Below are 16,312 nucleotides of genomic sequence, written 5' to 3' on the forward strand. Positions count from 1 at the left end.
AATGATTACACTGTTGCAGCAGCCTCAGAGCCCCGACTCCCCGCCCGTTCTGGAGTCAGATGCTAAGCGAGATGAAGCACCCAGCAGCCGGAAGCAAGCCGGGAGTTCTGTCTGGCAGTAATAGACTTTCAGCACTCGAATTAACTGGCGATCTTCAAGCAAATCTTGGGACTGCTCCAAGGGTATGAACCTCGGTAAGGTACTGTCCGCGCGAGAACACGAGTGGTATTCACTAGTAATAAGTATGTAATGTGTGTCTGTGTAAGTTTCAGATTGTAACAGAGTGGTAATCAAGCTGTAACCCTCCACTCCATTAGCGCAGGCTTATCTGCAGTCGAAGTACAGTCCTTCTGAGTGTCAAGTACGATGCAGTTCACCCTCACCTTCTATCTGCAAGCTGTCAGGATTGTGCTTTGACAGATGGGCTGAGCTTCCTACCATTAGTAAAAGATATAATATACCTGATCATGCAATTGAAACGCCCTGGGCAGCGGAATTACTCACAAACCATTAACAAGCCCAGCAATGGGCTCCAAGTATCGATGGCGACAGAGCCAAGATCGACGTCACATCAAACTTGTTCACCTGTGGAATGAAGCAACGTCAGAATCAAGCTCCTTTACCGGGAATCATCCACTGCCAACGTACCACATGGAGTCATTCTTGCCCGTTATAGGTTTGCCCCATGGTGCCGTTGCAGAGCTTCCCAATCTTTGTCCGGCCTTGTGCCCCTCTATATACTTACTGCCCCTCGACATTCTGTCATTTGCCATCCTACGGAATAACCAGGTCTTAGTTACTGAAAACCCACTCCCCCGGTTTGAATTCTATAGTTCTCGCTTCCAGAGTCCGCTTTCTTCCGGTTCATCATGCCTGGCAAGGCCGCCCCCCAGTCGCATGTTGTGAAATTCACAAACTGTCGGATCGTAAAAGGCGACAAGCTCATCGACCAAGATGTCTGGATTGACTCGACATCAGGAAAGATTCTACGGGATCAGGAGGCGTTTTATGGGCTCCATTTATCTCCCGATGAAGTTATCGACCTAGGTGGACGCATTCTGGCACCGGGACTCATCGACTGTCAGTTGAATGGGGCCCAAGGCTTTGACTTCTCAGTACTGCAGTCCTCGAAGGATGAATATGATGAACGTCTGAGGGAAGTCAACAAATGCCTCGCCCGGACAGGAGTAACCTCCTACCTCCCCACTGTTGTCAGCTCAACCGCAGAAGTCTATCACGAGGTTCTCCCCTCCCTTGGTCCAACAGCGAATACGCATCATCCAGAAGATGGCGCAGAGTCTCTTGGAGCCCACGTTGAAGGTCCCTTCCTCAGTCCTGGGCGCAACGGAATTCATAAGACAGAAGTCCTCCGCTCGGCAGCGACGCCCGACGACCTGGTCACTTGCTATGGCCGAGAGAACCTCTACGGCGACTCCAAAACTATTAGGCTTATCACTGCCGCCCCCGAGGTTGGCAAAATGCTTTCCAACATCCCACACATCGTCTCTCAGGGCATCATCTATTCAATCGGCCATTCAGACGCAACATACGAGCAAGCTCTCGCAGCCACCGACCAGGGCGCGACAATGGTCACCCACCTCTTCAACGCCATGCGCCCCTTCTACCACCGCAACCCAGGCATCTTTGGCCTTCTCGGCCAACAAAGCGAACACCCGCGCCGCCCCTTCTATGGCATTATTGCTGATGGCATCCACCTGCACCCAACCTCCATCCGAATCGCATACAACGCCCACCCAGACGGTCTCGTCCTTGTTACCGACGCAATGAGACTATGCGGTCTCCCGGATGGTATTTACGACTGGACAAACGGCGAGCGCATCATAAAGACTGGCGCGCGACTCACCCTTGAAGGCTCTGATAAGATCGCCGGCAGCTGTGCTACGCTCATTGAGTGCGTGAACAATTTCCGTCGTTGGTCTGGCGCTTCGACGGCACAGGCCCTTAATGCGGCCACGGCAACCCCGGCCCGCCTTCTTGGTATACAGGGCGTCAAGGGTACTCTAGATGGCGGCGCTGATGCGGACCTCATCGTCCTCAGTGACGAGAACGACCCGTACTCTGGGCGAACGCTGATAGTGAACCAGGTGTGGAAGCGAGGTTCGAAGATCTATGATTGTGGTAAAGATTCCGTTTTGAGCTGAAGTTGCTTACTACGTTTCTTAGAGTGTGAAGATTTCTTTTTCAATTTTCGGCAATGTTTTGAAATTGATTTCTTGGAATGTCTCTGATCGACTAGCCAAGTATATCAGCGTTGATTTATCTATGACTAGAATGTATCATGCACGGTCCTACATTAAATTAGACTACTAATAGATCTATAAATTTGTCATATAAAGCGCAATAGAATGAGCGATTTTGGTTTCACATAACATCATTAGTTCAATATATGTACGTTGTAGTGGTATTGTTTATATTCCTCTCATTTTCTGTTCATTTTCATTTTATTTTTGTTTGTTTATCTATCTAGTATACCGTACATGGTGGTATCCTGAATTAAACAAAATCGTCAATCATGAATCTCATATAGCAAAGCTTGCTAAATAGCCCATTTCCTTTTGGACATAGATTGGTGAATAACTCCACCTCTGCGTTTCCTCTTTCCAACTGATGGAATTTTATTACCTTTTCCAGTACTATAAATATGGTGCTATGTAAGGATGTGAAGGAACAAGAGGACGAATTTACAGCCTGGGCTGCTCGAGCTTCCAGCCCGCCTCCTCAGCAATCAACTCGGCAGCGCGCTCGCCGATAGCCAGCACCGTCAACATAGGGTTGACGGTGGGCATATCAGGGAAGACACCGGCATCAGCGATGCGGACGTTCTTCAGGCCACGGATTCTCAGCTTAGGGTCGACGACAGCCATCGGGTCGCGAGTCACATCGCCCATCTTGCTCGTTCCAGCGGGGTGGTAGACGGTGTGCGCGACGCGACGGCCATACTCGGAGAGTTCCTCGTCGGTCTGGACCTTCGGGCCAGGGGCGACCTCGCGCTTAATCCAGTCTTTGAAGGGCGATTGCTTAGCAATCTCACGAGCAGCCTTAAGGCCTGTGACAATAGTAGCGGCATCGTAGCCTTCCGGGTCGGTGAAGTAACGGAAGTCCAAGGCTGGCTTCACGTTAGGGTCCGATGAGGTCAGATAGAGACGGCCGCGCGAGCGAGGACGGGGGATATTGGGAGTCATGCAGAAAGCATCAACGGGAGTGTCATATCCTAGACGCGACGTGTTGAGACAAAATGGGATCTGGTAACAGTGCATCATGAGGTCGGCAGCGCTGCCGTCAGACCCAGCAGCGTTGGGTACCTCGCGCCGCAGGAAAATGCCTGCGTCCGAGTCCATGGTCGTCTGGTTGGGAGGAACTGGCTGGTTGAGCTCCCACACGATAATACTCTCCGGGTGGTCGATCAAGTTTTCGCCTACACCGGGGATGTCCTTCACAACCGGGATTCCAAGAGAGGCCAGCTGCTGCTTGGGCCCCAGGCCGGAGTGGAGAAGAAGCTTAGGTGTATCCACGGCACCAGCGCAGATGATGGTCTCCTTCTTAGGTTGCAGAGTGTGCTTCGCACCTGACTGTAGGGTAATATCAACCCCAGTAACGGTGTCGCCATTCACATTGACACGAGACACCCAGGCGTTGGTTAGGATGGTGAGATTGGGACGCTTCTCCTCGCCGCGGAGGATAGGATGAATGTAGGCGACACTGGCGCTGCTACGGCGGCCATCGTCAGGGTTGTACGAAACTGAGAAGAAGCCAACGCCTTCTGTCAATTGACCCTTGGAACGGATTTCCTTGTTAAAGTCGGGGACGATGGGGATGTTCATTGCGGTCGAGCAGGCTTGGACCCAGTCCTTGCACAGCTGGTTACGGTGTCGGTCGTGGACAGGCTGAACGGTGTTGCGCAGGCCATCAAGCACGCGAGTGAAGGTCCCAAAGGACCACCCTGTGCATCCCTGGCTTTCCCATCGCTTGCAGTCATACTCAAAAGGACGGAACGAGATCAAAGTGTTGTGGCTCGAGCAACCTCCTAGAACCTTTGCGCGAGAGTGGCGGATATGGCTGTTACCTACACAAAGTCAGCTTCTCGTGCCATTGCCATCCCGAGTTTATAGGGGCGACCTACCCATTGGTTGCTCAACAGTCGGGTAGTCGTAGTCCAGCTCGCCCCCGAGCAGATTGAGCCACTCTTTCAGTTTAAGGACACGGTCATCCATGTAGTCGCTGGGACCAGCCTCAATTAGCAGGATGCGCTTGTTGGGCAAGTACTGGGCTAGGCGGCTCGCGATAACGCAGCCTGCAGTACCACCTCCGACGATCACATAGTCGTAGGCGTTGACGTCGCTTGCGGGGAAATCGTTAGTGGTGGCCATGATGGACGATGGGAGGGGTAGACGTGGATACGCTGGGGAGGAAAACCAAGACGCTCAGAGAAGACCGTGGATAAGACGGGAGCAGAAAAGAGCAAAGAAGAAGACCAGAGGTGAAGAGAGCCATAATATAAATTCCTTGAATCCATGAATTTTTTTTCTCCACCGCCATCAACAAGTCCGTGTCGCTCTAACTCGGAGAATCTTACCAGTGGATCCTTTCTCTGCCACCCATTCATTCACTCTGGGCCTTTAAGCCTGGCTTCACATCATCGACACTAGCCTCAAAGCAGCTTCAAGTAACACCGGTTCACAGACATTACTCTGGACTTTGCGCCACGGACTTGTAAAGCCTTCTCACATCAGGTTCAGTACTTGCAAACAATTGTAGCCTTGTCCTCGACCGCCGAGTCTACGTCATTCCACACGTGGTGCAGCGCTAAAGACTAAAGAGACCCACGATCCTCTCTAAACACAGAGTAGTTAAATGTAGTAAAACAGACGCTAAAGCGACTAAATGACGGTTATCCGTAATGAGTCCAATAATGACGCTCTTCCATAGCCTTTTGCGGTTTAGTTGAAGCCTCAAAGGTCTCACCTCTGGATGGAGTTTCCCACTCGGGCACCGGAATTCGGCCTTTAAGCCAGCCAAGCAATGAAGAATCCATACCGGATGGAGTAAAATTATTCAAAGCGACCCAGCAACCTGCATGTCCTCCCGAGTTTCGTCCAGAATCGGTGTCCGCGGGCTCCGGCCATCATGCCAGGCATCTCTACTCTCAAGCCACACCGATGAATGGCAAATTATACAGTCCAAGCGCGAGAGTAACGGGAATCCCAACCGAGATAGCTACTTCGGCAGCGGCCTTCGAGTTTCTGCAGACTGCCAGCGGTTCTTTCTTTCTTCCCTTTTTTGAGAGGCAAATCATCGGCCTTAAAATGAATTGAGTTGGCGGTGTGCTTCAATGGTTGTGGTGGGGAGTGGAACCTTTTTTCCAGATCCATCGCAGTTACGTCTTCGCCTTCGAGGAGCGGGAGCCCAACAACTTAGCTTAATTTAGAGAGAGAACGAAACAACCTTGTCCGATACTTCTGGACTTTCACATTTTTTCCACCCATTTGAATTTTCACCAGCGAGAGACTGCAATCATAGACAGCCATGGCCCCTCCTCTCCGCCCGCGCCAGCTCTTCTACGACGGCAAGCCACAGCAAGCGTCGTCTGGCCGCACCTTTCATTCCATCAACCCTGCCAATGCAACTTCGCTGGCTGAACTTCCCATTGCGTCACAATCAGATATAGATGCTGCCATCGCATCTGCCGACCGTGCATTCCGGTCATGGTCACAAACCCCGCCGATTGCTCGGGCCCGTATCCTTCACAAGGCTGCGGCCCTTCTCCGTGAGCGCAACGATGAAATCGCTCGCGTCGAGACCTTGGATTCCGGAAAGGCTTTCTCAGAGACGAGCACTGTTGATGTTGTCACGGGCGCCGACGTGCTTGAATACTATGCGAACCTCGTGGGTGGCGGTGGACTGAATGGCGAGACTACCCAGCTTCGAGAGGAGGCTTGGGTGTACTCGAAGAAGGCTCCACTAGGGGTTTGTGTGGGAATTGGCGCCTGGAACTACCCTATCCAAATGTACTTTTGACTCGTAGTATTGTGAAATCGAACGACAGGCTAATGCTTCATAGTGCGCTCTGGAAATCAGCCCCGTGCCTCGCTGCCGGAAATACCATGATTTACAAACCAAGCGAATTTACCTCTCTTCACGCTCAAACCCTCGCCGAGATCTATAAGGAAGCCGGACTTCCAGACGGGGCCTTCAACGTCGTATATGGCGCAGGCGATGTTGGCTCCTATTTAACCTCTCATCCGACCATCGCCAAGGTCTCGTTCACTGGCCAGGTTTCAACTGGTATGAAAGTTGCTGGGTCCGCAGCCGGAAATATGAAATACAGTACTATGGAGTTAGGAGGAAAGTCGCCGCTGCTTATTCTTCCAGATGCAGATGTTGAAAATGCTGTCGACGGAGCCATGATGGCCAACTTCTACAGCACTGGTCAGGTCTGCACAAACGGCACGCGCGTCTTCATCCCAAAGTCCATGAAGAAAGACTTCGAGTCTCGGCTTCTCGAGAAAATGCAATATATTCGGCCAGGCCAGCTGTTTGACGAGAACACCAACTTCGGACCCCTTAGCTCCGCCGTCCACCAGGAAAAGGTCACTGCTTATATCCGCGGCGGCATTGAGAAGGATAAGGCTACTCTTCTCTACGGCGGCCTTGGCAAGCCTTCTCTCCCCAAGGATCTAGAAGCAGGCTTCTGGGTTCGCCCGACGGTTTTCACTAATTGCACGGATGATATGCGCATCGTCAAAGAGGAGATATTCGGGCCCGTCATGTCTATTTTGACCTATGACACAGTTGAAGAGGCAGTAAAGCGCGCAAATGCCACAGAATTAGGCCTTGCCGCTGGGGTTTTCACCAAGGACCTCAACTTGGCTCACCGCATTGTCGATCAGCTTGAGGCTGGTATCACGTGGGTGAACACTTGGGGTGAGAGCCCTGCCGAGATGGCGGTCGGTGGATGGAAGAAGAGCGGACTTGGTGTTGAGAACGGCCGGAAGGGTATTGAGGCTTGGGTACGGAATAAGAGCACTCTGGTTGAGATGGGCAATGCTGTTGGGACAGTTTTCGCCAAACTGTAAATACCGATGCTCCGCCCGATATTTCTGTATATACGTATGTACAGTGACGTGCTATTCAGATCTACGATGAAAAGAGATTAAAGAATGTCTATGTTCTATCTGGTATATGATGCTATAACCTATCTACATAGAACTTTAGCAGGAAGTTTGCTGTTTTCATATCTGGGCTTGCATCTACAAAGCACGATATGATATAGGATCCCAAGCAACAAATGTAGTCAGTTTCACTTTTTTCTTCTCTTGCTAAATCTACGCTAATCGCTAAGGTTTCCACCCCACCCCCCCGGGCGACTGAAGAGACAACATCTCTGTTAGCCTGCTGCTGCTTAATATAGACTAGGTTGTCTAGACTATATGATGATGAATCCGGCGATAAGTAGATTTAATTCGTACTAGTCTTCATGCATCTGATCGAGTAAATCTTTTGGGAATTATGTACTTCATTTATTATTCATAGAATTTGCCTGCTGAAGCTTTGTGGAAGCCAGTAGCTGGCACGCATGCAATAAACAACAGCTGTTTCAAGGTTCTTAGAATATTAACATATACACCTGGTACCAATACAAATAAATGGGCACAAAACATACTTAACAGAACTAACAGAGCATATAAATACACATCTTATTCACCCTTTCCAATCTATAAGCTATCTTTCTCAGAGTAGCAACTGAAATACTATACACTATGCAGTCAATATATGATCGTAAGTCTAATCACATTCGTATGCAACATCCAGGACAAAAGTTCTTAAACGAAAGGCCAATTTAGGATCTGAACTCGTTCCAGCAAGTCAATAAAGTATAAATCCAATTTCCCAGTGTCAGTCCATCATATTAATGAGCCCTCATTCTCGCACTCATACGGTCAAACATCAAATCATTTTTTAGAGTTGCGTCTAACCCGCCCACAGCCGAGTCGACCATACGCGAAGACATGCTATCTGGGGTGAGCTCCTCGTCTTCGAACGTCTGCTTGAGATCCGTATTGATCCTCAGGTCCTTTGACGTTTTATCCGGTGTGGCAGCAGGGGTAAGCGCTTGCTGAGACTTGTCGACTGTCACTGGAGCCGGGACATAGGTCCTAGGCCGATAGACGAGAGGGGGACCTTGAGTGCGGGCATCTGTTCCGGATTTCTCGATAGATTCGAAGTAGTAGACGGTCTTGACCTTAAGCTCCAGTGTCGCATCACGATCACATACAATCAGGGGATGTTGGTGTAGTTGAAGGGACGAAATGGTCCACATGTGGTTCACACCACCCTCAAGGCCTTCTTTGAGGGCCAATGCTTTGTGAGCGCCGGTTGCCACTATCACAACCTCACGCGCCTCCATGATGGTTCGGATACCCACAGTTAGGGCCATTCGAGGCACTTGGGCCATATCGTCGTTAAAGAACCGAGAATTTGCTAGTATCGTGTCGAAAGCCAATGTCTTAACCCGGGTGCGGCTGTTGAGAGATGATCCTGGTTCGTTGAATGCGATGTGGCCATCAGATCCCACTCCGCCTAGGAAAAGCTCGATGCCACCATAGCGAGCAATGCGTGCTTCGAATGAAGCACACTCAGCGGCTAGATCCGGCGCATTGCCGTCAAGTATGTTAATATTCTGCGGCGGAATATCAACATGGGAGAAGAAATGCTTGTACATGAAGCTATGGTATGACTCGGGATGATCGCGGGGGAGCCCGACGTATTCGTCCTATATTTTATCAGTCACGAGGCATCATCCTTAACATATCGGTCGACAAAGACCGCCGGCCATACCATATTGAACGTCACAACATGTTTGAATGAGATTTCCCCAGCTTTGTGGCGTCGGACCAAGGTTTTGTAGATGACTTCAGCGCTGCTTCCAGTTGGAAGACCAATCACGAATGGATTGCTCTCGCTAGGCTTAAATGTTTTGATTCGACCTTGAATTAAGTAGGCGAGTTGTCAGTGACGTAAGTCTTTACCACAGTGTAGCATATATGAGTGGGATGGATATCATACTGATGATATAGTCACCGATGTACTCTGAAGCCTGCAAAGATGTATCACGGATGATAACCCTCCTAAAAAATAGTAATCACATTTTTAGCAGAAGTGGGCAGCGCTAGACAAGCAGTTCACAAGCATACATGACGACGAGCTTCGAGACACTACGTCACCGAATATTGAAAGTCGAGATCAGAATGGGCGTGGGACACAGATAAATAAAGTACAGAGAGTAGGCTGTTAAACAGTATTGTGACAGGTGACAGTATGGCGAAGGTCCAGGAAGGCACAAAGAAAAAAGATGGCCGTCCAGGATCATGAGGCAGTATAAGAACGTTTAAAAGGTCTAACAACCTAGTGGCCAAACCACTGTGTCTGCGGCGTCAACCCATGGCTCCGTTGCAATCCCAGTGAATCCACGCTCTGAATCAGCCTTTCCGGTGGAGCGTGACACTACGTTGGACTGCTACTGGCTGTCTTGCTATGAATTCACCTTATTGTTCAAGTTGCGATTTTCTTCTAGTCAACGGCTAGACGGGATGATGACGATACTGCGGAGCCATTTCCGGGGCTTCTGACATGTCATTGAAAGATCTTAATTTAGTCCAGCTGCACGGCCGTCCATATTGCAGGCTGGAATGAGGCACGGGCAAGGAATGATGCAAGCGTCATTGGGAATTTGAGGCTGGTCCGCTTCACTGCTTCACGCTGTCTCCTGGGTGCAACTACGTACTCGGGGCAACCTCGGCCTTCGAATCATCTTGGCCAAGGTAGGGTTCGAGTGGAATAATGAATGAAGATAGCGACGGGAGAAGACGAGGGAGTGAGTGACGAAGAAGCGCTGCAGTGAATAGCTTCATGTTGCAGTTGCATGTGGAACCCTCATAGGGCCCACGCTAAACCCAAAGCGCCTGACAGGCCACTTTTTAGAGCGCTGCGGTTGCATTCGGCCAAAAGCCAACTCTGGGGAACCAACTGGCGTCGTGACTAAGTCACAGTGCAACCTGTGACGTGGTATTCGGTATTAATTATGGTATCGGACGGAACAGAGGAGTGACATTGTCGGTACTGTACGGTATTACAACCTCGAAATCATGGTAAATTATGTACCACTAATATTCAAGCCTAAATCCAGCTCTGCATTCCCCATTAATGAGCCCCGGGCACGTGACCGACACCGCATCTCACCCCACACGTTCTCAGCTTCATCAAACGTGGATTCGAAAGCACGAATGAGCGTCACACCTCTTTCCAACCTCCCTGGTTTGGTAGTTAGCGCCGCGACTATGTTACTGTTTTGGGTTCTTTATTTTTGATTATTGTTTGTTCTCGCTGCGTTTCCTATGGTTGTGCTCTGCGCGCCCTGCACGCAAGCCCTCCACCACATCTGGACCACCAAGTAAAACACCTCAAGCCGGCTTTCTTGTAACCCCGCCCAGTCTCCATGCATTGCTATTCGCTCCACAGCCCTATCTCACTTGCCCCTGCTAGCATTTCACGCGAGCCCTTGCCGGGCTAGTGCTGTCAATACGAAGCTTAAGCCAACTACCGGCTCTGGCTGTTGACAGCTTCAACCTCTTGCCAGTTATCGTTATTCCGACCCTAACGCCCTCTCCCCCTTCGATTCGGAACCTCAGCTCCGACTGAGTGTGGCCCACCACTGACCCAGCCACCTGCCGTATCAGGCTCTTGGCCTGACATTCTTCACGGGAGCCGATGACCAATATGGCCCCCAAGGAGGACATGCTGCCCCCTGGCTGGGTCGATCTTGATAGGTACGTCCTAGATATTGGCATATATTTCAATTCTTCCTGTCTTTTATGCATTTATTCTGTCGTCCCGTAGCTGGGGCTTGAACACAATTAGTTTCCATCTCTACAAACTCTTCCCACTACCAGCAGATCCTCGCTAACTGCTTGGCTCCCATGTCTCGTTAACAGACAGATGGGGCAGCTCTTTATGATGGGCTTTGATGGGACATCTGTCAGCCCTGAAATTCGCTCTCTCATTGAGAATTATCACTTAGGTTCAATCCTGTTAACTGCTAAGAACTTAAAATGTAATTCTCCGATTACACTCTCGTACCTTGTCATATTCCTCCAGCATTATCTCCCTAGTATAATACAAGATACTGACTTGAAATAGCTGCAGAAGACGCGACTCGATTAGTTATGGAGTTGCAAATGATTGCTCGGGATGCTGGCCATCATGTGCCGTTGCTTATAGCTCTCGACCAGGAAAATGGCGGGGTCAACAGTTTGTACGACGAGATCTACATTCGGCAGTTCCCAAGTGCAATGGGCGTTACGGCGACGGGGTCAAAAGCTCTGGCCCATGATGTTGCCTTTGCTACAGCGCAAGAACTTAAAGCTGTGGGTGTCAATTTCATCCTTGGACCAGTGCTAGATGTCTTGACAAATGTACGAAACCAACTTATGGGCGTTCGTACCTGCGGTGATGATCCACAAGAAGTGTCACAGTATGGGGTAGAATTCATGAAAGGCTACCAGGAAGCCGGGCTAGTGACCTGCGGCAAGCACTTCCCTTCGTATGGAAACCTAGAATTTTTAGGTTCCCAAACGGATGTGCCGATTATCACAGAAACCCTGGAGCAACTAAGTTTGACTGCATTGGTCCCATTTCGAAACGCCATTGTCCATGGCCTCGACGCGATGATGGTGGGGGGTGTTTCCATGTCATCCGCTGGAGTTAATGTCATGCATGCCTGTTTGAGTGAACAGGTTGTGGATGATTTATTACGGAAGGACATGAAATTTGACGGTGTTGTTGTGTCAGAATGTCTGGAGATGGAGGCGCTTACCCATAATATTGGTGTGGGCGGCGGGACAGTGATGGCCAAAAACGCAGGTTGCGATATAATACTATTGTGCAGGTCCTTCCAGGTGCAGCAAGAGGCTATCAATGGATTGAAGCTTGGTGTGGAGAACGGCATCATTAACCGAGTTCGGATAGAGCAGTCACTACGGAGGGTCTTAGCAATGAAAGCAAGATGCACCTCATGGGAGCAGGCCCTTAATCCTGGGGGGCTTTCTTCCCTTACTCAAATGCAACCATCTCACACCAGTCTCTCAACAAAAGCATACAGCAATTCCATCTCGGTTGTGCGTGACAAGAAAAACCTACTGCCACTATCCAACATCCTAAGCCCCAGCGAAGAGTTGTTGCTTTTGACACCGTTGGTAAAGCCTTTGCCAGCATCTGCTGTATCGCGCTCCGTGACTGAGCAGCTGGAGATGTCGGTTGATGCGGTAGCTTGGGATAGAGCGGCATCCGTGCTCAGTGGCGAAAGTGTCTTCAAGGAGCTTGGAAGGTCTCTTTCACGTCACCGAAATGGTCGTGTTTTACACACATCCTATACATCGAACGGCGTTCGCCCAATTCACGAGAATCTTATTGACCGGGCCAGCGCAGTTATCATCGTTACTGCAGATGCGGTCAGGAATATTTACCAGCAAGGGTTTACTAAACACGTATCTATGATTTGTAGGTCCCAGTTTACTCCTTCTGGCGAGCCGTTGGAGAAGCCTTTAGTCGTGGTTGGTGCTAGTTCACCCTACGACTTTTCCATGGACGCGAGCATCGGAACCTATCTTTGCACTTATGATTTCACGGACACGGCTCTGGAAGCACTGGTCAAAGTTTTGTACGGGGAGTTGGCGCCGAAGGGGTCGCTGCCGGGCTCCTTCAACCGCAGCCAGAAGCTCCATCAGGCAAGGCAACACTGGCTTGTGGAAAATTGGAACGAGGAGAGAGATTTCGATGCTTTGGATTCACTCCTAGCTACATCCAGAGAGGATACTCGGGGGCATCGCTCAGAATTGATGGGTGTTACACCCAATAGTTTTCTTTTGCGGAGAGACGACATCGACGAGGCTCACTTTGTTGTTAGAAACAGCACCACTCGAGCCCTCTACGGCTTCTGTTCGACCTATTTCTTCCGAGCCACGGGCATAGGAGTCATTGGATCACTGATTGTCGACCCGTCAAGGCGTAAACTCTCCATTGGGAACTCACTTCACAACCGCGCTATCCGGACGCTCATGCAACGCAAAGGGCTGAAGCGGTTCCAACTTGGCTCTCGCTTGCCCGGAATCTACCTAGGTATTCCCGCCGCAAACCCCGTCGAACGGAAACAACTGCGCCAGTGGTTCGCAAACCTAGGTTGGAACACAGCCCTGTCTCGACCCGTCTGCAGTGTCATACTCCGCAATTTGCAAACTTGGACGCCGCCAGATGGCCTAGTCTGCAGCATACAAGGCGCAGACGCAACTTACGATCTTGTTCACGGATGGGACTACGCGGACTCAATCATTGACCACGTCAAGACTAATTCCCGGCAAGGCGTGATAGACATCTATAAACTTGCCTTGGGTGGAGCACCGCACTGTGGCATCATTCGGGCTAGAAGACCAAAAGATGGGGCAATCCTCGGCAGCGTGGTCATTTACAACGGACAAGCGAGTTTAGCGGAGCACATGCCCGGTATGAAAGCTACACATGCATCGGCAGGGGGGATTTCATCGCCAGTGATTTCGCCTTCGGTCGGAGAATATGCAACCCTCCTGCAGGGGTTGACCCTGTTAGCGATCAAGCAGATACGGCGACAGGGCGCTGAAGCCGTTATTATAGATTGCGTATGTATAACTCGCGGTTTCCACTTTTTATCTTTCCCGTGTCTAGCTTCTTCCTTGGTCTCTTCCACATGAAATCTTCGAGTTGTGCCAATGCTAACCCTGTTTTGCAGGTGGACGCGGATAGTAACTTTGACTGGTTGACAGAGCTCGGCTTTAGCACGCTGCATAGTTTTGAAGAAGTTAACTGCGACGCGGCGACGTGGACGATCGTACCTGGGTCCTGAAATGGGGCGAGATGAGACGAGACGAAACAAGACGAGACGATCCTACTGTATACCCCGCCCTTTTTGTGGATATATTTTGTTATACACTAGTGCGATACCCAGTGTAAGACTGGAAGAGGTCTATGCTGCACATTTGCGTGTACAAAGATTGTGCAGGGAGGGAGTATATTCTGTTATGCATATATTAACTGTATGGGCAGCTCGGGGGACTACCCGGGTAAACCATGGTTTTCCTTTTCTATTCGTATATAGAGTGGAGTTATTTACCCTCTTCCAAGTCCATGTGAGGCTGGCTCAGAAGGGAGGTGAATCCTTGTATCTACAGAATCCTATTTGTGAAACAGGAATATTAAAGGACATGATGGATATTGTTGATCAGTGGTCGAATGCCGATGCAGCATCCAATGAGTTCGTCGGAACGCATACTGACTCGTGCACCGACCACCATATAGACGGGGAGCTTGGTTCGTGTTACCGCATATCATCTCTTGACAGATCCATCATCCAGGTGTCGGATGATCTGCATTGACCGAGTGCAGGAACAAGACGAGCGACTCGGCCAATCAAACGACACTACGACCGCATCGTGGCGCCGCGCAGGATTGCAGCCATTTTCCTTAGCTGGGACCGTTGGAAGAGCACGGGGGTGGGACTGAAGTCGCTCCCCAGCGGTTGGGATGACCAAGGCCAGGACAGATGACAAAGTCTACCAGCCTGTCGCGTGCTTCAACGGACTGCAAGCTGAAAGAAAGATGATAGGGAGACAATCCGATAGGGCGCCGCCGTCCGTGGTCCCTGTGAGACGGTGATGCGTACAGTGTATTCAGCTTTGCGCGAGGTCAGCCGGTTCTTGTTGCAATTGGCTTGTCCAGACTCCTGGCAGGGTGTGACTGTGCGACGGTTTGTCGAAACAGGCCAGTCTCGTTGCTTTGTCCACCTCGGCCGTTTGCAGAAAAGAGCGGCGGTCCGGTATAAGATGATGGGATGATACGAACGAGGAGCGACTCAGAGTGAGAGAGAGGGTGGGCCGGCCATCTCCGCCACCCACGCCATCTGTCTTCGTCTCTGATTGGCACTCGATAGAGTAATTTTTATTTTGTTTTATTTATATTTTAATATCTCAGCATATGTTTCTTTGGGCGGCAGCAGGATAATTCACCTTCACTGGATCTGGAGGCGAGCCCGATTCTCGATTTTCGACGGAAATGATGCTGAAATGCTGCGGGTCGCTGGCTGGGCCTTACTGTGCTTGGCAGCCGAAGACGATCAAAACCCCGGCCCAAAGACTCCAGGCCCCAAATCTGCAGTCGGTGGAAACTGGAAGGGGAAGTGAGGTGCAGGGCTTCGATCGGAGAGCCCCGTTGAATCGCCATGCCAAAGATAATAATCCCTGCGCATGGAACACTTCCATTGTCTTCTAGCATGTCTGTTTTTCGGGGCCAAAGAAAATACGTAAATTCAGAAGCTCACTGCATGGTTGGTCAACAGCTGTTTAACTGCCGCATTTTCTGCATCCATAAATACAGTATACTTTCTGGAGGCCTCGCTTCCTGTAAGATTTCTCCAGGGCAAATTACGGTTGTTCAGGCTTCAGAGGGTCCACAGGTTGGTTCGTGATTTCATCACCGACTCAGGCCTGGCCGTAATTCTTAAATGATAAAAATAATAATAAAATACTTTCTGTTAATGCATGCCGGAAATCACATGCAAACGAGGCATTTGGGGAGTCGGCGAATGTCTGCAAGCTGCAGACGATTGACGAAGGATCTGATTCTAGAAACATTCTAGAAAAGACACGAGGGATTCAGGCTGCATTGAAACGTCACATCGGGCGCGTTTTTGCTTCTGCTCCCTGCAGCTCTGCCGCCTGCGTTTTAGCCCCAAGTGCTAGGACAAAGGGAGCAGGAGAGACACTGGCAAGGCTTGCAAGCAAATCACGAATCTGCGACATGATTGGCACTGGTTCTCATCGCAAGGAGGAGCATCCTGAATGGACTGATTTAGCTTTGTCCAGTGACGGTCATGCCGGCCCAATCACTGTTCCCCATATGGCGGCTGATCCGCCCGTCCTCGTTCTCACTGCCCCAAAGATGCTGTACAACGCGGCGCAAGAACGTGATAGAGACCAAAAGGCACATGTGTTCAGCATGACGGAGGTCTCAGTTTGGGATCTTGCCCCCAAATGAAACTTCCGAGTGCCGTACCCGCTCGTCAGAGCCTGGAAGCAGTCTGGCAAATCCGGTAGTCTGAGAGTTTGCGCTCAGGGACTTTCAGGGCAAAGGATCGAAATGCATGTCAGCCAGGCCACTGCCGATCAATCTCTGACCTCGCGCCAATCGAGAGACCAATAATGCGGTCAGCTAT

At 50.4% G+C, this 16,312-nt stretch overlaps 6 protein-coding genes across 6 annotated transcripts; 4 read left to right on the forward strand and 2 right to left on the reverse strand.

The window, feature by feature from the left end:
- Positions 1-869: 869 nt before the first annotated feature.
- On the forward strand, positions 870-2,162 carry ASPSYDRAFT_86856 (N-acetylglucosamine-6-phosphate deacetylase; the record flags this gene model as incomplete). Its single annotated transcript, XM_040851736.1, has 1 exon — positions 870-2,162. One exon carries the CDS (start codon positions 870-872, stop codon positions 2,160-2,162), a length of 1,293 nt encoding a protein of 430 aa, XP_040707020.1.
- A 540-nt stretch (positions 2,163-2,702) lies between these two features.
- Positions 2,703-4,388, reverse strand: ASPSYDRAFT_144119 (GMC family oxidoreductase; the record flags this gene model as incomplete). Its single annotated transcript, XM_040841403.1, has 2 exons — positions 2,703-4,084; positions 4,142-4,388. 2 exons carry the CDS (start codon positions 4,386-4,388, stop codon positions 2,703-2,705), a joined length of 1,629 nt encoding a protein of 542 aa, XP_040707021.1.
- A 672-nt stretch (positions 4,389-5,060) lies between these two features.
- ASPSYDRAFT_76803 (uncharacterized protein) lies at positions 5,061-7,422 on the forward strand. The gene is made up of 2 exons (XM_040850870.1): positions 5,061-6,026; positions 6,080-7,422. The coding sequence occupies exons 1-2, from the start codon at positions 5,545-5,547 to the stop codon at positions 7,092-7,094; spliced, it is 1,497 nt and encodes a 498-aa protein (XP_040707022.1). The 5' UTR covers positions 5,061-5,544; the 3' UTR covers positions 7,095-7,422.
- A 102-nt stretch (positions 7,423-7,524) lies between these two features.
- Positions 7,525-9,275, reverse strand: ASPSYDRAFT_41979 (putative glucosamine-6-phosphate deaminase). Its single transcript, XM_040846377.1, has 4 exons — positions 9,213-9,275; positions 9,085-9,146; positions 8,857-9,005; positions 7,525-8,791 (listed from the first exon to the last, which is right to left on the reverse strand). Coding segments are annotated over exons 1-4 (1,077 nt in total). The 5' UTR covers positions 9,215-9,275; the 3' UTR covers positions 7,525-7,927.
- Positions 9,276-10,794: 1,519 nt separating this feature from the next.
- On the forward strand, positions 10,795-13,948 carry ASPSYDRAFT_86860 (putative beta-N-acetylglucosaminidase; the record flags this gene model as incomplete). The annotated part of the gene is made up of 4 exons (XM_040851737.1): positions 10,795-10,844; positions 11,010-11,128; positions 11,215-13,724; positions 13,835-13,948. 4 exons carry the CDS (start codon positions 10,795-10,797, stop codon positions 13,946-13,948), a joined length of 2,793 nt encoding a protein of 930 aa, XP_040707024.1.
- A 1,216-nt stretch (positions 13,949-15,164) lies between these two features.
- Positions 15,165-16,134, forward strand: ASPSYDRAFT_28819 (uncharacterized protein; the record flags this gene model as incomplete). Its single annotated transcript, XM_040844565.1, has 3 exons — positions 15,165-15,277; positions 15,437-15,500; positions 15,700-16,134. The coding sequence occupies 3 exons, from the start codon at positions 15,165-15,167 to the stop codon at positions 16,132-16,134; spliced, it is 612 nt and encodes a 203-aa protein (XP_040707025.1).
- Between the last annotated feature and the right edge of the window lie 178 nt (positions 16,135-16,312).

The sequence above is a fragment of the Aspergillus sydowii genome (genome assembly GCF_001890705.1).
Source record: "Aspergillus sydowii CBS 593.65 unplaced genomic scaffold ASPSYscaffold_2, whole genome shotgun sequence".
Lineage (NCBI taxonomy): Eukaryota > Fungi > Ascomycota > Eurotiomycetes > Eurotiales > Aspergillaceae > Aspergillus > Aspergillus sydowii.

Coding starts and splice junctions, on each gene's coding strand:
- ASPSYDRAFT_76803 (XM_040850870.1), top strand. CDS start 5,545: ATGGCCCCTCCTCTCCGCCCGCGCCAGCTCTTCTACGACGGCAAGCCA. Junction 6,027..6,079: donor TGGAACTACCCTATCCAAAT/GTACTTTTGACT, acceptor AATGCTTCATAG/TGCGCTCTGGAAATCAGCCC.
- ASPSYDRAFT_41979 (XM_040846377.1), bottom strand. Junction 9,006..9,084: donor CATCGGTGACTATATCATCA/GTATGATATCCA, acceptor ACTTAATTCAAG/GTCGAATCAAAACATTTAAG. Junction 8,792..8,856: donor ATGTTGTGACGTTCAATATG/GTATGGCCGGCG, acceptor GATAAAATATAG/GACGAATACGTCGGGCTCCC.